Source organism: Anser cygnoides, chromosome 2 (assembly GCF_040182565.1).
Source record: "Anser cygnoides isolate HZ-2024a breed goose chromosome 2, Taihu_goose_T2T_genome, whole genome shotgun sequence".
NCBI classification, from domain to species: Eukaryota; Metazoa; Chordata; class Aves; order Anseriformes; family Anatidae; genus Anser; species Anser cygnoides.
The window spans coordinates 52,326,173-52,345,848 of NC_089874.1; the positions used below are offsets into that span (position 1 = coordinate 52,326,173).

The following is a 19,676-nucleotide window of genomic DNA, read 5'->3' on the forward strand; positions in this document are numbered from 1 at the left end:
GATCCCTCCTCACCCATCCCCTAGGGAGCCAGCAACCACAGGGCAGGGATCTCTACCACACCAATAGGTGGTAATACAAATAGGGAATCATAATACTCAGCTTTGTCTCCCTTCAGTCTCTTCATGGACCAAACTCTTATTTGAGGACAGTGCTAACCTTACTTTCTATGCCACTCAGTGATCTCGCTTTCATGTGCATTTTGAGATGTAAGCAGTCAAAAGACAGTATTTACATTATTCACGTTACTTTTTACTGACACTCCCATAGTTATTTTCTATTCTTCAAAACAGAAAATAGGTTCATTAGATGCTTTTCAAGAACTACTGACTATTTAAAGTAATAAAAGTTTTCACATCAGTATTTAAAAAATGCTCTCCCCTGTTGCTAACAGGTGGGAAACCTACTGAAAATGAGAACTAGTTAATTACGAGAGGTTTTAGCAGCCAAAATACCAAAAGTCACATGAACTTTATGCAATTGAGCATTGCTATGCTACACTAAGTTAGACTAAAATAGACTTTCTGAGGAGCTCATAAAACTATTTAAATATTTATCCATATTTTATTATAGATTCTCTAACCAGGGAAGTTTGAAAATTTGTTGCAAGCTTCAAACTAAACTGACTCCCAACTTTATCTTCCTCTCTGTACCTGTAATTTATGTACAAAGTTTAATATAAAAAAAAGTATTGTATAATGAGTACACACACACACACCTGTTACCTTGCAAAGTCTTTGTCTCCGTGCCTTCTGCACGAAATGGGGTTTGCTATAGGCTCAAAATAGTCTAAATAGCACAGGGCTTTGGATGTCATCACTCATTAATCAGCTAAATTCTTGGTTCTACTCTATGTGAACACTGTTGTTATGGGCTAATTCATGTACCACTTTTTTATTTTTTGTGCATTCCAGGTGCAAGTGGTTTAGGTAACTTTCAGATAAAAATACATCAAAACCAGTTGGCCAATCTCTGGAAGTGTCTGCTGCTGTGTATCACATTCCTTGGAAGAATTTTCCTGGTATTACAGGAACAGCAAGGAGACTGACCATCTTTGAGGCTTTGGCAAAAAGGATATCTCTGATTCTCTGAGTCCTCTGTTAGCAACTTGAGGTCCAGGGTGCAGCTTTGGATTAGCTCATCCAGTTTCTTCTCTTCCTGAGTCAGTTCAGTCACCTCCTTTGTGAGGCCTTGACGCTGTGCCATCATGCCACCATCCTCTGACAGACTGCAGCCCCTATGAACCCAAAGAGCAAAGACACCTTTTGAACATTTGTACAGCTGGACGCTATGCTACAGGAAAGCAAAAAGGCAGGGTTTTACACTGCACATCAGTTTCCTAGGCCTTTCCTCCTAAACCCGTCCATGGTGTGTCAACATAAACTACACATTCCAGAAAAAAAATCGTTTTATCATGACAACACATTTCAAGATTGAAAAGTAGAATATTACTAAGCATTTACAAAATCTCGCGTCTAACTCTCCTCTACTTTAACTACACCCTGAAAAAGACTGAGGAAGACAGTAGGTAAAGATGCGCACACAAAAACTTCCTCCACCTGCAGAAGCAAATTAGTTAATCCAGTATTCAGACAAAATGTGGGACTAATTTCCTTGAGAAACACTATTTATATACTGAAAATATGTCTTAATTAACTGAAAAAGAAAGCTTTGTCCTGATAGAAGGCACTTTGGACGATTGCTTGGAACAAAATGTTAGAATGGAAAGTGGGAGAAGAATAATATTGCTACCCTGTAAGAGTGAAATCAGCCAGGAGGAATGGAAAAGGATAATGAATACTCACATCCACTGAATGTTGTTTTTGGATTTTTTCTTAATGAGATGGATGCCTTCCAGTACATTGGTGATATCGTAAATCCTCCTTTTTTGCACCTTGAGGACCTCTGCCGCTCTGTTCAAATCTAGGACCCCATCAGGAGATTGGCTCAGCAACTGAATGAACTTCTTTGTAAGAAGTCCAAGTGATGTATCATACCGAGTCTTTTCTGAAGGAGATTTTGGAGCTTGGAGAGAGAAGAAGAAAAAAAAAAAAAGACAAATCAATTTTCTCATATTGGTTCCAAAAGCAGTATCCAGAAATGAAAGGATACATATTACAGACATTTCTTTCATATTTACTAAAGAAATCTCTCAAACTTCTGCACTGACACAACTTACCACTGGGTATTTATTTGTATTTCAAGATGTACTTTTCCAAAAATCACAGGTACATGAGCAAATACGTGTATTTTTTTAAATGCAAATATTTCCATTAGTCTGGACGTTACATATAGCAATATTCTACTTTGGCTTTCACTATGTGAATTCTTAATAGTATTTTTAGTATCTATTTATCCTGGCAGCAATACCAAAAATCCCCCTATGACTCTCCTTCATCAGGCTGATAGCCAGCTTTCATCAGGGTTTGATCTTCCCCTCTTGTAAGATAAGTGTTTCACATGCAATTGAGCAGGACTTAGGTGTACTTCAGTGGGTGAACAAAATGACAGATTCCATCAGTGCCAGACTCAGTGATTTACAAAAAGCTCAAGTGAATTAGATGAGATTGACATGAGATGCAATTTATAATCATAATTTCTCCATAACCAAACAATGCTCAAACAGGGCAAGAGCAGCCATTTCTTTTAAATGAGAAGTCAGCAAACGGCTTCAATCTTATAATTCACTGCTTTCACACACAAATGTAGCATCAACATGTTTAATAGATGAGTTTTTAAGAGTTTAAATATATGGATCAGAATAATTTCTAATTCTGAATGTTCAAGGCCTTTGTGTCAAGGGAAATAAGCCAGACATTATTAGAAGCCTGCTGGGTTGAAAGTTTCCCTGTGGTATGATCATCACTGTTAGTAAAACCTTTATTGTACTTCTCAAACCTTTCATTTGCTTTAGGTTAAGTGAAATACTGCACAGGATGGGTCTTAGGCTGATCTGGTGGTCATTTCCATATTTTCAAGGTTCAGGTCCCACACTTAATTGAGAAAGTCAGTCTAAACTGAAATACCACCAGAAAGTAAAATTTTAGACTGCCATGAAATATTTTTAAGAATATGATAGCTTTTCAGTGAAAACCAATTCATTGCCTGCTTGCAAAGAAAGCCACCTGTACTGCTTCTTTGGTGGATTCAGGGCTTGTTTGTACTGGGAAATGGAGGAAGTCATCTCAGTTAAGTGGCATCGTGTATTTAGAGCAGGGTGTGGGTTTTGTTGTTGTTGTTTTTGGTTGGTTGGTTTTTAAATATGGGGGTTAGGGAAGAATAAGAGGATCAGCATAAGAATGGCAAGAGGCTACTTGACCTCCCATCTCAAATGGCATGCGTTCCTGCTCATGCAGCAACAAAGTCCTCTATACGGCCTTATCAACACTGCAGCAGTATCCTATGCTCTAAATGGTATATTGAGCTTCTGTGAGAATGCACTTCAATTTAAAACAGACACTAAACAGTGGCAGCAATAATCTGGCTGTATTGCAAGGAGAGAAGACAGATCAGAGGCCACAGACAGCACCGAACATTTAACATTGTTGAAGCACAGCTACCGTTCTTCGCAAATCCCTGCCTGGGGAAATGAGCCCTGCCAATCGCCTGCTGTAACTTTAGTAGAAGAAGAGACTTCCCTGATTAGCCTTGCGTCATAACTGTGCATTTGATCCCATCATAATACTCTGATTCCTCAGCATCTACCTCTCCTAAGAGTACCCAGCCACATGCCCTTGGCTGAAGATGGTTCCTGGACCAGAGGAGCTGCAGGCTGCCCAGCCCGCAGCAGGACAGATCCAGCAGCCAGGAGCCTCTGCAGCCTCTCTGCAGCTCTCCACCAACCACGCAGCATGTTGCCTGGCTGCGCGGTTGAGCTTGCTGCACGTGCATCCAGGTGAGGACAGCAACACACACACTCTTTTAGCTGGATGATGCAGCACATTGTACTGGTTTGCTTTGATCTCAAGCTAGGAAAATTGAAAACTCCGTGCCACGTAGCGTAGTTCCCTTACTTTTTGGACTATCTGGACTTCTTGTTGCAGCTCTTCCTTTCCCCTTTGGAGTCTTTAGTCCTTCAGCGAGGTACTGGTGGCCACTTTCTCCTAGCTCCAGCCTTCGTTTTGCCTGTTGAAGAAACAGTAAGTGTTAAGCAGTGTATTTCATGTTACCTAACAGCATACTGGGGCAATGGGAAAGGCAGACAGCAGTGACCTTTTCAGAGCAAGGTACTATCTCCACACAGGTTCTTGGCCCTCATTTGTCATGAGGGAATCTGACTATTTACTGCAATCCTAAAGTGGACTAAACATTTCACTGACAAAGGCTAGACCAGACTGATGGATTTGTTTGGAAAATTCAGCAGATTTTTAAATTTTAAAAGCTATGTGATAGTCCAGTGCAAACTTTCTTAAGTACAAATGAGACATTTCTACCTTCACATGAAAATGTTTCAGTATGAAAACCAAAGACAATCTCTCAGGCACACATATATATGCATGCATGCTTCTACTGAAAAATTCGTATCCATATAAGTCTGAGCACAGGTAGTAGTGTTGCAAGCTAAGTTCTTTCGCCATTTGAAAGGATGGCTTTGAGTGGACCAGTTCCAGTAAGTCCCAATATTATCAACCTTCCATCTATTGAATTCTACACATCATGTCAAGAGCAGCATTGGACAACTGTTCTCCTGTGCATGTCAGCAATTTTTGTCTTTGTCAAAAGCACAACTGCTACATTTATTTCACATTAACTAGCATGTTTGCATTAAAGCTACCTACAGAAAAGCCAGGTGGAGCATGAGCAGTATCAGAAAGACGATGCCTGAAGATCAGCTGAATGTTCCATACAGCTCAAAGGAAAGCTGTATACAACACTTTGAATTAAACAACAACAACAAAAAGAAACTGCTAAACTATGTAACACAGAGTTAAACTGCAATGAAAACCACTACCAATATGAATTTTGTTCCTAGACAGAAATCCAATCTACTATCTTTGGAAACAATTCAGTATTCTGCCATACGCCTCAAGTTACTGAAATTTAATCTGCGGATGTTTGTTATCCTAACAACAGAAAGAACATTACCTGGGAAGATATAGAAGAAAAGAAGAAAAAGAAGTTCTACGTCTAATGAAGTTTAAACAAATAACTGTTTCTAAAGAATGTTGTTTATTCGATTAGGTTGAATAATTCAGAGTATTTTATTTGCTTACTTTTTAGACTTGTCCCATAGTTGCATCATATTCCTCAGTGAAACAAAAATAATACATTTTGTTGTGGATTTGTAGCCAGATATTTCTGTACTGGACAGTTAGTTTCCGTGTTTTCCTTTGGGCCTGTGACCTACAGAAGGCTCTAAATACTTTACATGCATTTGGTTTTGGATCGCTGGCATCTTTTTGCTGGACTCCATTTGCAAACCTCAAACTTATTAAAAGGCGAGTTAAAGCAGATGAAACTCTTATAAACCCACAGGATAACAGCATGTACAGAGCGCTCAAGCCACTCTTCTCTGTTTTGTGCAAAGGGGTGAGGGACCAAATCATCAATGACAGGGCTAAGCTGAGCTACCTACACCCTTCTAGCCAGCACAGGCAACACGATCCTGCCCTCGGGTGGCCCATCAGTGGCCAGCTTCTAAAGGCACGAAATAGAAAGTTCATCTCCATAAGGCATCAGCTCTGTAATCCAAGGACATAGATTTTAAAAAGGTCAACTGCTAACAAACGCATCCAGCTAATATATTAGATGACGTAATTGGATAAAATTGAGATTACAGCTATTCCACAGGGAAAAATACTTTTCACACTTTTTTTTTTTTAAATAAGTGTTTTTCCAGTCGGAGAACTCAGAGAAAAGGAAGGAGGGGTGAAAATGGAACAATTCAGGGCGTGGGAATACCAGGCTAAAGGGATACAATTAAAGATAAAAGAGAATCTCAAAACCAGGTGTGAGAAGGAGGGGAAATGCTAAAGACTAAAAATTCAGAGATTTGCAGCAACTCTACCCATCAGAATTAAAACTCAGGTTTGGACTACACATCAAAACTTTCTGTCTGAACTTGTTTTGCAACACATTAGCAGTATTTTGCCCCTACTTTTGTGGTTAAGCACAACTTTCTTCTGTGAACTTCAAATAATCAGGTTTAGTAGTCAGAGAACATAAACAGCATCCTTTGGGCTTTTGCTGCTGTGCGCAACCATCTGTGTATGTTTGGGGGTGTTGCAAACAACATGATCCTGATGGTCTCACTATATAGAGATACACAGAGCAAAACATTTTAGAAGAATTTAAAATAGCATAGTGAAGTTACCAAGAAGCAATTTTAGGAAACATTTTGGAATGTTTAATTTCTGGCCAGATGTTGCTCGTCACTCAGCAAGTACTTTCTTCCCCTTCCTGTTTTACAAACTTGATAAGATCCAGGACTGAAGTGGTACAGTCTCTCGCTTTCTTTTTCCCCAACTTACAGACCAAAGATTTTCTAGTGCCTTTTTGTTGCCCTAGAGTTTCCGGGTGACTCACATTTTTTCTCTCCCATCTCAAAAATTATTCATAGTGCTTTCTGATACCAGATCTCCCCCCTGAGAAATCTATCTGAGGAATCAAGATCTACATTCAGCAAGCAGAAGAATCAATAACCCTTTTAAAAATCTCAACTAGCATAACTTATTTCTGCTAGAGCACTATATTCATTACTTGCATTATTTGTACAAATTTGCATTATTTGTGTTCGTGTTGTTTTATAAATTATAGCATGCAAAATCTTCTGACATAGTATGTGGGACCTGATCAGAAGTACCAAGCCAAGGAACACCAGCACAAAGCATCCTGATGACAGAGAAAGATAGGAAGCATAGACACCAAGAACTTTTCAGTGACAGGAAACTTGAATGCAATAAATGGAAGTCACATTACTCAGGAGGACTGTAAAAGGATCATAAAGTACAGAGGGCAATGAGCCAGGTAAAGCCACAAATTGAAACATCCAGCAAGAGATATAAAAGTAACAAGAAAGCATGCTATTCCTCTGAACCAAACACCTACCTAACCCCTTGGTGGGGATACAGAAAGTTTGCGTCAACTGCTTTGACTCCATTTCTTCTTCCAATACTACAAGCAGCTGCTGCTATGGATACAACTATGGATCTACTGTTCAGTGCAGACCACTAGAAACAGGTGGCACCTCAAGTCTACCTGTCATGCCCTCTTAGCTTCAATCCTTAAAACAAACAAACAAACAAAAAAACCAGATAACTACCACAATTAACCTGTGGGACAAAATTGAAAGGTCTTCAAAGGAATGCTTGTCCTTATAGGAAAATAGAAACTATTCAGATAAGCTGAGTATTTTCAAGTAGGCAGTCCCTGATGCAATTCACTTCACAATACTGAGACAGTCTGAGAGATTAACTCATAGGAACAGGCTGGAGGCAGGTATGCTTACAAAGACCAGAAAAAGAGAAAACGTAATGTAGCGTAAATTGAAAAAAGGGGTGGAGAAAAGGTGCGATCAGGTGCAATCCATACCCCATCCCCTTCATGGGCTACTCTGACTCAGAGCTCGCTGGCTGTAAAGGGCCACTGCCTGCAGACCACCTCTTCGTCTGCACCCTCCCTCCACCCCTGCAGTCCCCTGGTGCCAGCAGTACCCAACTGCAGGGCCCTCCTCGGCCTCCACGGGGAGCTGGCTCAAGGGGTCACAACCAGCAGAACAGTAACGCTCCTCCAAAACAGGGCAAAGAGTTTTTGCTTGGCCCTGGCGGGTGACTTGTTGCAGGGCCGAGCCAGCACAGAGCGCGGCTGAGCAGGAGCAATGGGCACCTCTTGTCCCTCTTGGCATTTCAGTGGCTTCGCTTTCACGTCGCACAGCAATCTCCTTCAGTTCTTGGGGAAAGAAACTGGCACCAATTTTAAGAAGTCAGAGTGCTAGTTACCTTGTAAGAGCAGAACAGAGAGCAAAGCGCTAAGCGTTAGGTAACAGCCAGCACGGGGTTTTGTAAAGACAGCAGAGAGGGAAGCGCAGTGGTGGGTAACAGCTAGCATTGGCTTTTGGAGGCTGAGCTGTGTGAAACCAAAGCCTCATTTTCTTTGAGAGGGTTTGTGGGGAGAAGCAGTAAATGTCATCTTATTCTTTCCAGTGATAAAACCATGAAGCGTAACTTTGCCAAACTATGCAAGTTGAAATTTTTCCTGCTAGATGTCTCCCTCAGCTTTATTACTGGACACCGAAGAGTTGCACAGTCTACAGGAGACAGACCTAAGGAAAATTACGTTAGTTGCATTACCCTCTGGAAACCCTTTGTCTGAAATATTCCTACACCCATTATGCTTTTGAGTGGGTGCATGAAATTTCATGGGATGATCTCAGTCAAATGTATGCCTTTCTATTCCCTGAAAATCCCAAATTTACAAACACTTGGAAAAGTGCAGTCAGTACACTTTCAAAATAAACACGAATGGTCAAGTTTCATTTCAGACTACAAGTGCCACAGCTCTTGGTCCAGATGAGGACATCTCCCTGGAGGTCCCACCCAGGACAGGATGCATCTAATTCCCCTTCTTTAATATGCTAGCAGGCCATCAGGATATATTAAAGAAGCAGCAGTCTCATTTCAATACGAAAGGACAAAAGTTGAACTCAGAACGAGAGCAAAATTAAACTGGGACAAAGTCCGCTGAGATGGGGGCAGAAGATAAAATAACCTATTCCAAGAAACCAGGATTAGGAGCTGCAAAGCAATGCCAGTTTGGGGTTGTCTGGGTAGGGTAAAGAGGAAGATTAGGGATGACCCAGCGTGGTGAGGAGTAAGCTGCGTGCAGTAAGCGATTGCTGCTGGTGAGCTTGGAAGCAAGTCAGAGAAATGTGTCTGAGTGCTCAGCTGGGTCTCTGCTGGTGTCTCAGAGCGAGGACTAAATTGAGCAGGTTAAGTTAGGGCAGACGACTAAGCCTCATGTCATTTCTAGCAGATATTACAATTGCTAGGGGCAGATAAAATGGCAGCTTTTCTGGATGTTACCACAATGCTGATATTACCGGGGAGGGGATCCAAGCCTATCCAGAGAGCACAGATAAATTTTGGCTGCAGTGAGAAAGCCTTAGCACAGCCACTTTAACAATCCTCATGCACTTTCCGTAGGCATTCTTTCACAATTTCAGAATTAAGCAATCACTTAAAACACATTTTAAAAGCAGAGGTTCTGAGGCATGAATTCAAGAAAGTTGTTCCAGAGGTTAGGAGCTGCAAAGAAGAAAGCAAGCATCTTACATGAGAGAGTAAATTGAGCAGGAGCTTGAGGAGGAAGGAATATAAGAGAAGAAGCAAAGAAAAAAGACACCTCAGGGTAAATGCACAGAAATATTCATAAGCTAAGAAAATTTCTCCTCCACTGAACGAAGAGATGCAGGGTGTGCTTTTTGAACATGTTCAAATGAACCTACTGTGGTATGCAGAGAGCCCTGAGTGCCTGCCAGAGGCTGTACCAAGCTAAGGGCATAGCAAACAGTATGCTTTAATACCAGGAGAGACTGAAAAAATGAGAAAAGGGGCAAAGAGGGAAGCAGAAGAGCTCTCAGCAGGGAAGGGGCTGAGCTCTACAGAGCAGCTCACAAGTGAGGTCAGCAAAAAGATGCAAGAGGACTATCAGAGTGCTGCCTTCGGGCTCCTAGTGACAACTCCTTGGTTTGGACCTATTTTTGTTGAGCAACGATCAGCTAAGTTTGCAATCCAAGCTCCTGGAAAGGAGAGGGATTTCAGTTATCCATGAAGAAATATTTACCCCAATAGTCTACACACAGTTACCAGTAATTTGTACCATGCTACCCTTAGTTTCCAGAGTTAATTTTGATAGTATAAAACCATAAAAGGGCATTTAAGAAAAGAACTAGGAAGAAAAATGAATAGATTGGAATTAAACTAACTGAATGTAAAAAGCAAACAACCAAGAAAACCCACAACCCTTAAACTATGCTCTTAAAAAGGACATTCTGAAAGTCCTCTCAAATCCCTCCCAAAATATTCCTTCTTTGTCAAAAGTATGCATTCCCATACTACCCTACACAGAAGAGCAAGACCAAGGATGGCACTTTAATGAAAACATTACCTCAAAATTACATTTTATACATAGCCCATTCACTGAGCTGAGGTAAAAGCGTATAGAAAGATACATAAAAACAGTGCCTTTAAAACTGAATACATTATAAAACCAACATAAGGAAGAACAGTAGTCTGTAATATTACTACTTATTTATCTGTATTACTAGTTGAGTGACAAGCAGCTGGTATTTAAAGTAACATTAAAAAAAATCTTAAATCAAGTGAAAGTAGTTTTAAAAATTGCCCTAATTGACCTATTCTAACACAAAAGCCCCAAATTTTCTTCTCAGAAAATAGCAACTGGAGTAAAAAAAGAAAAAAATCCCTTCCACAACACCAATTTATGTTTCCTAAACTATCATCTTATTAGGTATCACTTTCTATAGTTTTGACTGAGATAAATACTACGGGGACTTTCTCCTAATATTCGTCTGCATTAAAAACCAAAAATAAAAAAGACTGTGAAGTTGAATAAATGTTTGCTTTTAATATAGATGAGTATTAGGAGAAAGAAAGTCTCCTATGTATGTCTTAATTAGGTTTGCAATTCAGTAAGAGGCACCTCACGTAATTATCAAACTACATTCATGTGCAGCCCATCCTCACTATGCATTTGACCCTGAGAGCTGAAGGCTGATAGTGTTACACAGTAGTGAAGCTTCTTCCAAAGGCCTTAATAAGCCATCCTATTTCCATCGATTTTCAATTTTCATGATTCCCAGAGAAGTATCAGGGCTATCAAGGAAGCCACGAACTGTAAGCACTTAAATACCAAACCATAAGACTTATATTTAGCTCAAAAAATTCAAATGTGGGTGGCTAAGTTTCAGCTGCAGATCCTTGTTTGAAAGTAGGATACAAGCCAGGGGAACCTAGCAATGGCTTTCAGTTCTCAGGTTGAATTATGCAGAGGTTGCTGCCAGAGAAAAAGTATGCAAGTATCATGACTGCCTCCCAGTTATTACTGCAGAACATCATACAATGCCATTTTAACACCCACTAAAACGAATACATTAGCTCTCAGCTATGCTCAACAGTTGCAGCGCAGACAGCTCGTTCCTGCAGTAGCTGCAGTGTGCAGTGACACCCTGCACCTCACCCTGGTGTGGTAGCTCACATTGCTCACCTCTCAGTCTTGTCTGAACAGAAGAACATTTTCAACCACTTGTAAATGAAACAAAATGACTTTAACCAAACCAAGAAAGTAGTGAAACATAGCAATGAAAAGTAGCATTTTTCCCCCACACCTACAGCTGATCATTTTTCCTGAAGGAAGATTATAATCTTGGGCTACTACTGAGCTTTGATTCTCACCCTGATGCCTTGTAGGTAGCTGGCCTACCATAAGGTCAAGGTATCTCGCATTCACTACTGTTAATAAAACAGAGTTAAGTGAACAATCCATCTGAAGTTGTTCCATTTTCTGCTTGCTCATCAGTCTGCTTCAGTGCCATGGGATCAGCCTACGCAGCGTCAGGCTTGCGCTCAGTATGTTAGCCACTGCTAAAAGGTTCATCACCTTCCCCCACAGTGGTGCAGCACTTTGTATTTTCTTTGCATGAAATTGGGAAGGACAACACAATGATTAAGCAAGAAATAAACCAAAGTGTAAACCATGTTTCATGCCTCAGACCAACAGAATTACACCTATGCTGCATAGGAAATGAATCATCTGAAATCTTTCTATTACAATTTTTTCCGCCAAATATGAAACAATTACTTGTGACTGGAAGCAATGGCTTTGCACTGCACTGAGCTTGAAGACTTCAGTTACGAACTCATGTTGAAATATGAAAAGTTGTTTTCAGGAAACTGCACCCAGTTTTCATCTCAACTGCTTAACTGCCCAAGGTGAGGAGCTCACAAGTCTCTGAGTAATCCTGAAAACGGCCCGATGTAAAAGCTACTCCTTCATCCCAACAGCTGCTGGAGACTAAGCTGCACTTGCTTGGTTAATGTGGAAGCTCTAGAGACAAAACTTCCAGAAAATGTACTGACAGACAGACATGACTTATACGCAGATGCAGAGACAGACCAACCTGCGTCTTGTGGGGGAATCCTGACTGCAGGCTTTGGAGGGGTGGGTGCAGCCGGACACCCACCGCTGCTCCCATGGCTAGGCTGTGGTGGCAAGGCCAGCCCTTGGCCTCCAGCAGGCTTTAACATCAACCCGGCCCTACAAACTGGTGCCAAAGCTGCCAGCCGCTTGTGGGTCTTCCTTCCCAGAAGCACACCTTCAGCAAGACTGCTGCCTCCAGGCCTCAACCCGGCCCTACAAACTGGTGTCAAAGCTGCCGGCCGCTTGTGGGCCCTGTTCCCAGAAACACACCTTCAGCAAGACTGCTGCTTCCAGACCAGAGCTGAGGGGTTTTCAGTTGCAGATCATGTCAGTAATTTCTCACCACAGACATCCTTTGAAGAAAAACAAGTCTGTCATAAAACAGGCCTGCCACTAAACTTTAAAACTGACAGCAAGCAGGCGGGGGGCCGGACATGACTGACGACAGAGCAGCAGCAAGAGACTTGCCGGTGTAATTTCTTTTGATTACGTATCTCTGCAACAATTACACTGACATACTCTTATGGTTTCCACGTTAGCCAGCAAGATAAAAGTAAACCAAGAAAGAAACTGTTAGTTCAGATTCACATAGTGTGTGGATGGGGCACCAGCTCTCCAGCTGGCTGAAGAGCTGCTTGCAGTATTTTGGCCCTTCACATTACATTAAACATTGACTGGTGAGACCAGAACTGAAGTGGAACAAGGGAAATACATCTTCAGTATCACTCTAAAGCTGGCCCAAAGAAAAATAACTGCAAAGCAATTGGCATCAAAATATATTCTATAGAGATAATGATATCTTTTGTATTTAAGGACATTTTAAAGTATTTTTTCCCCTGTTAAAAGTCATTAACTTCAAAGTAAGACTGTGATTGGATTAGTTCTATCAAGTGGCTTCCACTCTACTTGCAGAAATTAGCACAGCTACTTCGAAAAGAAAACTTTTCAAACACTATCAGTTGTCTATCAAATTGTCTCCTGAACAAACAAGCCCTGGGAGTGGTGAGAAAGGACAATGAGGGAGTTAGATAATAGGGTAGGATGAACTTCCTTGGAGGAAATTCCAGGAAATGCTATAAGGTATCAGGTATATAAGTAAAAACTAATGTAGTTCTGAAATACTGGGCATATATATTAACATAGTAATCAGGAGAAGACTTAGCCCTTACTTACAGAACAGAATGTAGAATACAGTCATAAAAGTCTCTAGGATGACAGAATTAATGAGATTTAACATTTCCAAAGTAAAGAGGCTCACTACACTCCACAGGAAAGCGGAAGGAGCATTCGCGTAGCCACAGCAGTGCTAACTCTGTGTTAGATGCACTGTAATGATGCAAGATTGGGCTTGCATCACAAAGTTTGCTTGCTAAATTGCCAGCCTAAGCCACAGCATCTCAAGCTTTGTTTTCCTTGGATACAAGATGCATAAAGGAAAGGACTGCGTCTGTGGAATTGTACCAATGAAGTTTTCAAAGTGCAAGTTCCCTTGCCCACACAGGTCTGCGGCTCAAGAGTTCCCCACTCCAACACCCCAAACCCTCCTGCACTCCATACCATACACCCTGAGCTCTACCAGCACCAAAGGACAGCACTGCTTTACTTACTGACAGGTGACTCACAGGGACCCAACTAATTTTGTCATTCGTTTCTGAAAGAACACCCGATAGGAGCCATATGCAAATGCTTCAGAAACTATAGCAGAAGCCTGCAAACTAGAAGGCAGTAAGTTTTAAATACTCAGATGCATATCAAGTTTAGTATTGGGAATTCATGTCCCCAAAGGAGAAGCCTTTCTAAAAAATTTTATTTTTTTTTAAATCGACACCAACCTTGACTCTATATTTTTAACTCACTGCCTAAGGGATGACAGGTCTTACATTTAACTACTTGTTCAGTTAATATAATTAGTTATGTGAGGTCAGATCTAACGCAGTAAAATCTTTTATTTTGAAGTACTTCCTTAACCTAGTTCTATACAAGTGTAAAACCATACAGCTGGATTTCTCAAAAGTAATAAATGTACTTTGAAACAATTTAGGGTGATAAAAGTATTATATAGATTCCAAAGGACATTGGGAAAGTTGACATAACTTTCAGGATACAACCAGACCTAGATGAGATGCAATTATTTGCACTGTATAGTCAGACGTTGAGAAGTGACAGAGTCCTAAGCATGGGCTGTAATACAGCATAGCTGTGCAAATTATGTAAACTGTGGGGGTATTTTTTCAGCTCACTTCAAGTCCCAACATTGTCCCAACAAACAGTGAGAAGTTATATTTGCACCTACAAGTAACTATAATGCAGAGTTTGCGTGGAGAGATTGATAAGCCGTTCTCAAAGATTTTATTAAATACAGTTTTGAAAATGAAGTGACTAGTATCACATCAAAAAAAACAACCTTAAGTAACCTTGAAGAAGTTAACACAATAAGCTCCTCCACATACCAAACATCAGAGTAACAAAAATAAATAACAAGTGCCATGAAACACAGTTTACATATCCAAAAAGAAACCATGCCTAGAAGCAATCACAAAGAAGGGTCCATATAGGCAGAAAGTCACAGAAATGGTCAACAGCATACAAAGAGAAAAGGTGAGAATCACAGATAGCAGAACCTGCAGACACCAGTTGTGGCTGACATCTTAGATCAGAAGCAAATAATGCCATCAGAAGATTTCTTCACAGTATATTTCTTTGCCTACACACTTAATTGATTTCCACACAGCCTGGGTGGCTAAACTCTAAGAACTGATGATCTTCCCCAACACCACGTCAAAGTAGGCAGCTGTTCTATATATTCTTATTACACCAGTCAGTTTGGCAGTAGACAGCTTACATGGCACAAAGATAGCAGAATTCTTCATGTTTTAAATTCTGTGTAATGTTACAAAGAACAGCTAATCCACATCCTACCTCAGTGGTATTTTATACCTATCAGCCACAGCAAGGAACAGAACAACTTAAGAGTGCTGGCAAAATGAAGATAAATTATGTGGTTCAAATGATAAGATTTACTTATTCCCAGTGACAGAGAGAAAAAAAAAAAAGACAAGACGACAAACAACAGTTCATGAGAAAAGAGAACAAGTGTTGGTAGACTAAACAATTTTCTTTTTCGCATCTGGACAAATTCTCTCATGCCATGGACAGGGCAATCTAAAAGCTGATGTGATAACCTAATTTGTAAGACGACATTCAAAACAGATGTGCTAACACAGGGAATAAATTTATTGTGGGAAAGAAGTGAACATTGCTGTTCTTTTGAATATTATGAAGTGTATTTCATAAAATAATCCCTTTTGGTTCTGGTGAAGGAGAACATATCAGGTCATAGAGTCAAGTCAAGCAAGGACATATAAAAAATTGAACCAGACATGATCTATCCACTCCATTTTGTCTTCTTTACTATGTATTTCCTAATGTAAACACCTTGAGATGACTTCTCCAGAAAAAAATACTCCCTTTAAGTCTGAACTTTTAAAATGGAAAAAAAAAAAGGCATTTTCTCTCTAACACAGCCTTTGATCAAAGAAAATAATCTGGCTTTCTAACATGACTTCCTACATACCACAGACCACTAGATTTCCCCTAGTTGCTATGCAGTTAGTAACATTAAACTACCTTCTAACCAAGGACAGGAAGAGACAGGAAGATATTACCAGGCAATGTCAGAATTTGCGCTAGGAGAAAGCTAAACAAAGAAGCACCTGTCAGGAAGGACCATGCACACAGTTGCTTTCACCAAAGAGTGGACAGATGGATTTGCTGACCTCGAGTCTATTTAGCACTGAAATTATAGAGTGCAACTCTTAGCAAGACATTCATTCTGTCACAGCTTGATGGTATCAACTCATGATTATTTACCACTCATTTAAAAAAAAGTTTAATTTCCACTTCAGTTTTGCACTGTTTTAGTTTCCAGTAGTAAGTTTTCAACATGCTCAAATTCGACAATTCCTATATAAAAAAAAAAAAAAAAGTGCTTTATACACTAGAGCCATCTGACAGAATAGCTGAGGCAGGAAGGGACCTGTGGAGCCCACCTAGTTTACCTCCACTGCTCAAAGCAGGGGCAACTACAGCAGGTTGCTCTGGGCTGTGTCCAGTTGGGTTTTGAGTATCTCCAAGGATGGAGATGAACAGTCCCAGCTCTCCTTGTGTGTCAGATGCTTCAGAGCCCTAATCGCTTTTGCAGTCCTTCGTTGGACTCACCCCAGTATGTCCATGTCTCTCTTTTACTGATAAGCCCAGAACTGGACCCAGCATGCCAGGTGTGTCTCACCAGGGCCAAGGAGAAGGGAAGGGTCCTCTCCCTCAATCTGCTGGTGATACAATGTCTAGTTTAGCCTGGGAGGTTGTTGGTTTTCTTTGTTGTGAGGGCTTATCTCTGGCTCTTGGTGAACCTGGTATCCACCATCCTCCAGGGCTTTTTCTGCAAAGCTTTTTTTCAGCAGGTCCTGGTGCATGGGGTTATTCCTCCCCAGGGGCTGGACTTTGCACATCCCTTTGCCGAACTTCTCAGGTTCCTGTCAGCCCCTTTCTCGGCCTGTCAAGGTCCTTCTGAAAGGCAGCACAATCACCACCTGTATCAACCACTCCTCACAATTCCATATCCTGTATATCAGTCAAGTTATCACTTAATATTTAATAAGCAAAGTACTGCTCAAGTTGCACAGTAAGGCATTTCTTTCAGAACTCAAATAATTTTTGCTGCACTATTTAATATTTAACATCATCTTCTATTTTCAACATTTTCCTTTATGAATGGTAGCACTGAATTGTGTATGTTATTCTAGTACCAGCTCCACTGTTCACAGAGGCCAAAATACCCCCTTTCGTGTTCCTTTTCTTGTGCATCCCAGGATGCAAGCCTCAGAGCCACCGTCCCTCAGCATTGCACTGGAAGCTTGTGCAGTTGCTTGTCAACTCCTGACTCTTCAGAAGTGCTGCTTTCCAGGATACAGGCCCTCTTTCATAAAGCATAGCTTGCATTCCCTGTTCTCTGGCATACAACTTTGCCTTTGGCTGTATTAAAGACACAGTGTGTTTGAATGAGCCTACAGAGCAAGTTGTAAGAGTCCCATTATCATTTACTATTCTACAAGCAATTACTATCAGTAACAGTTTTTCGTTTACTTTTGGGACAGAGATGAAAGCCTACCATAGCGCTGAGATTAGTGCAAATACTCACTGGAATCAACCAAAAGGACCCTTTTCCTCATCTGACTTGTAGCCAGTTTTTAAGCCAATACCATACTGACAGTGCTATATTTTTAAAATCAAAATGATTTATAAAAATCAAACATCCTTCCTATCAATCTCATCAGATATCTATGTCTTCATTATCTTTTAACTTTTGGTTGGTGATGAAGAATATTAGGAAAATAAGAAGGGTGAGCTGGAAAGAACTGGCTGTTGAATATTTCTGGTAAACATTTTAAGAAACTGAACAAGCACTTTTTGCAGTTCTGTGTACAGAAGAACTCCAGTCTTCTAATTGCATGCTACTTAAACCCTACAGAAAGGCTTATTTCAAGACTGTTGGGTATCCCCGGGTTTTAGGGATGAGTTAGGGATGCCAGAACAAATCTCAAAGAGCAGAACATGAGCAGAGAGGTAAAAGAGACAATGCTTAGGAAGAAAGCAGAAACTCTGGTATCTATTCATAAGTTTTAATTTCTATTCATTGCAACCTAAAGTTCAGAGAAAGCCCATTTGGCTTCTTGCACTGTTGCCTTCCTCCTCCTTCCCTTTCTACTACCCGCTTTGCTGTATAATCGTGCAGTTATTAGAACCATCCATAGGCAATGGACGGCTAAATGGGATTTTCCAGAAGCCTGCAGAAGTCTTCCAGTGGAATCTAGCACATAAATATCACCTATTAAAGACTGCACTAAAATTCCTTTCTTTAAATAGATTTCCTTCTTCAAAATTATCTATTCAATTCAGGCTTATAGGTTCTTCCACAAATGTACCTTAATGTATTCAGAAGATAAATGACCACATGATTTAATTGTGCCTTCTTCACAAGAAAAAAAAAACTTTCTTTCTTATGATCAGTACACCTTGATCCTTTTCATTTTCAAATGCAGTTTCATTTATGAGTCATCATTCCCTTCTCACACGTACACTTTTCAGTCTCTCTTCTTCATTTCATCTTTCTCCTCTTGTTTTAGTAAAAGCTGTAGGTAGGACAAACTAAAATAGCAAGTTTCACAACTGGACATGAGACATCCTTAAATTTAGATCAAATGAGCCCTCCCAAAGTATACAGGCTCTTTCCAACCAGACAGATTTATAAAAGTTACGTATAATTATAGAAAGGAATAGGATCAAAAATAGCCTGTATATGATGGCTTTTCTCAACAGTATGTGCAGAGGGAGATGGACAGCCTTATTCTCTTAGCAGCAGCAGGAGGGGGTAAGACAACTCTGGACAGCCATTGGAAGCCCCCATAGGCTTCTGCAGGCTTCCTAGGTTATTAAAAAGCCTGGAGTTTGGTAGATTCTCAAAACAAACAAGCAAACAAACACACCTCATTTTCTACACTAATTATTATCCCAAACATAATTCCAAACGATATTGAACTATAAAACTAAGATTACTCGAGAAAACTTGACATTTCACTATCTGAGGTTGCAAATTCCTATTTAAGGTTAAACAAAAGAACTTTCAAGACAGTCTTGGAAGAATCCTGCGTTGCCAGCCATCAGTCTGTCTGGGAAGCATAAAACAATAAACAGCAAAAAAAAAAAAAGCCGCTACTGTCTTGCCCTGACATCCGTAACTTCTACCCGTTCAACGAGCGCCTGTTGACAATAGCAGTAAGAGTCTTCTTACTCATGACTTCCCTCCTACACTTTGCACTGGCAGGCCCTCACACACTCCGTGCTGACTTGGAACAAGTTCTGCAGCACAGCCCTATGCTTTCCACAGCAAACTGGAAACTTTGTGTCCACTTGAGGTAAATATATTTTATTGAATCGAATATAAAAAGTAAATATGGCAGAGTTACAGTGTTCCTTGTGTAAAAAAACGAATTCCAAAATAAATAAAATGTGAAAGCTATGTAGCAATCTTACTATCCTGCAAATGTTTAAATACACAATGGCGCTAAAGAAAGTATCGGGAGAAAGATGGAAAATTTGGCAGCTGCTCTGGAGAGAGCTGAGGCTCTTGGCTGTGGGCAACGTGCAGAAGGATTGTGAGATAAACATATCTGAATGTTTTTGCTGAGGTAATCAATAACAAAATAGTTATGTTTGAAATTAGGCTACAGATTAAAGGGATAACTCCTATTTTGCAGCCCTGTTGTTTCCGGCTGTCTCTAGAGTTGGTTAGTTTGTTTGTTAACACTACACTAGTTGACTTGGAAGGTGGAGATTTCCTTACAGCCACAAAGACAGACCTCCTCTTACTGCTAAGCTGAAGGTGAAATTCTGCAGCGCATTTTGGTTATAGGGGCTGAACTCTGCAGTGGCTTGCAATAAACCAGGTCGTGGGTGCTCTCCGTTC

At 40.5% G+C, this 19,676-nt stretch overlaps 1 protein-coding gene and 1 long non-coding RNA gene across 4 annotated transcripts in view; one reads left to right on the forward strand and one right to left on the reverse strand.

Annotated features, from left to right (window-relative positions):
• Nucleotides 1–19,676, reverse strand: part of E2F3 (E2F transcription factor 3) — a 44,228-nt gene that overhangs the window by 7,530 nt on the left and 17,022 nt on the right. For all 3 annotated transcript variants that reach the window (XM_066992069.1, XM_066992068.1, XM_066992070.1), the window contains exons 2-4: nucleotides 4,012–4,123; nucleotides 1,804–2,023; nucleotides 1,075–1,235 (exon numbers count right to left, since the gene is read on the reverse strand). In XM_066992069.1, the coding sequence (XP_066848170.1) occupies nucleotides 1,075–1,235; nucleotides 1,804–2,023; nucleotides 4,012–4,123 (493 nt within the window). The remainder of the gene's footprint in view (nucleotides 1–1,074; nucleotides 1,236–1,803; nucleotides 2,024–4,011; nucleotides 4,124–19,676) is intronic.
• Nucleotides 3,146–4,953, forward strand: LOC106041731 (uncharacterized). The gene is made up of 3 exons (XR_001210648.3): nucleotides 3,146–3,893; nucleotides 4,042–4,137; nucleotides 4,769–4,953. It is a non-coding gene; the product is annotated as an uncharacterized lncRNA (long non-coding RNA).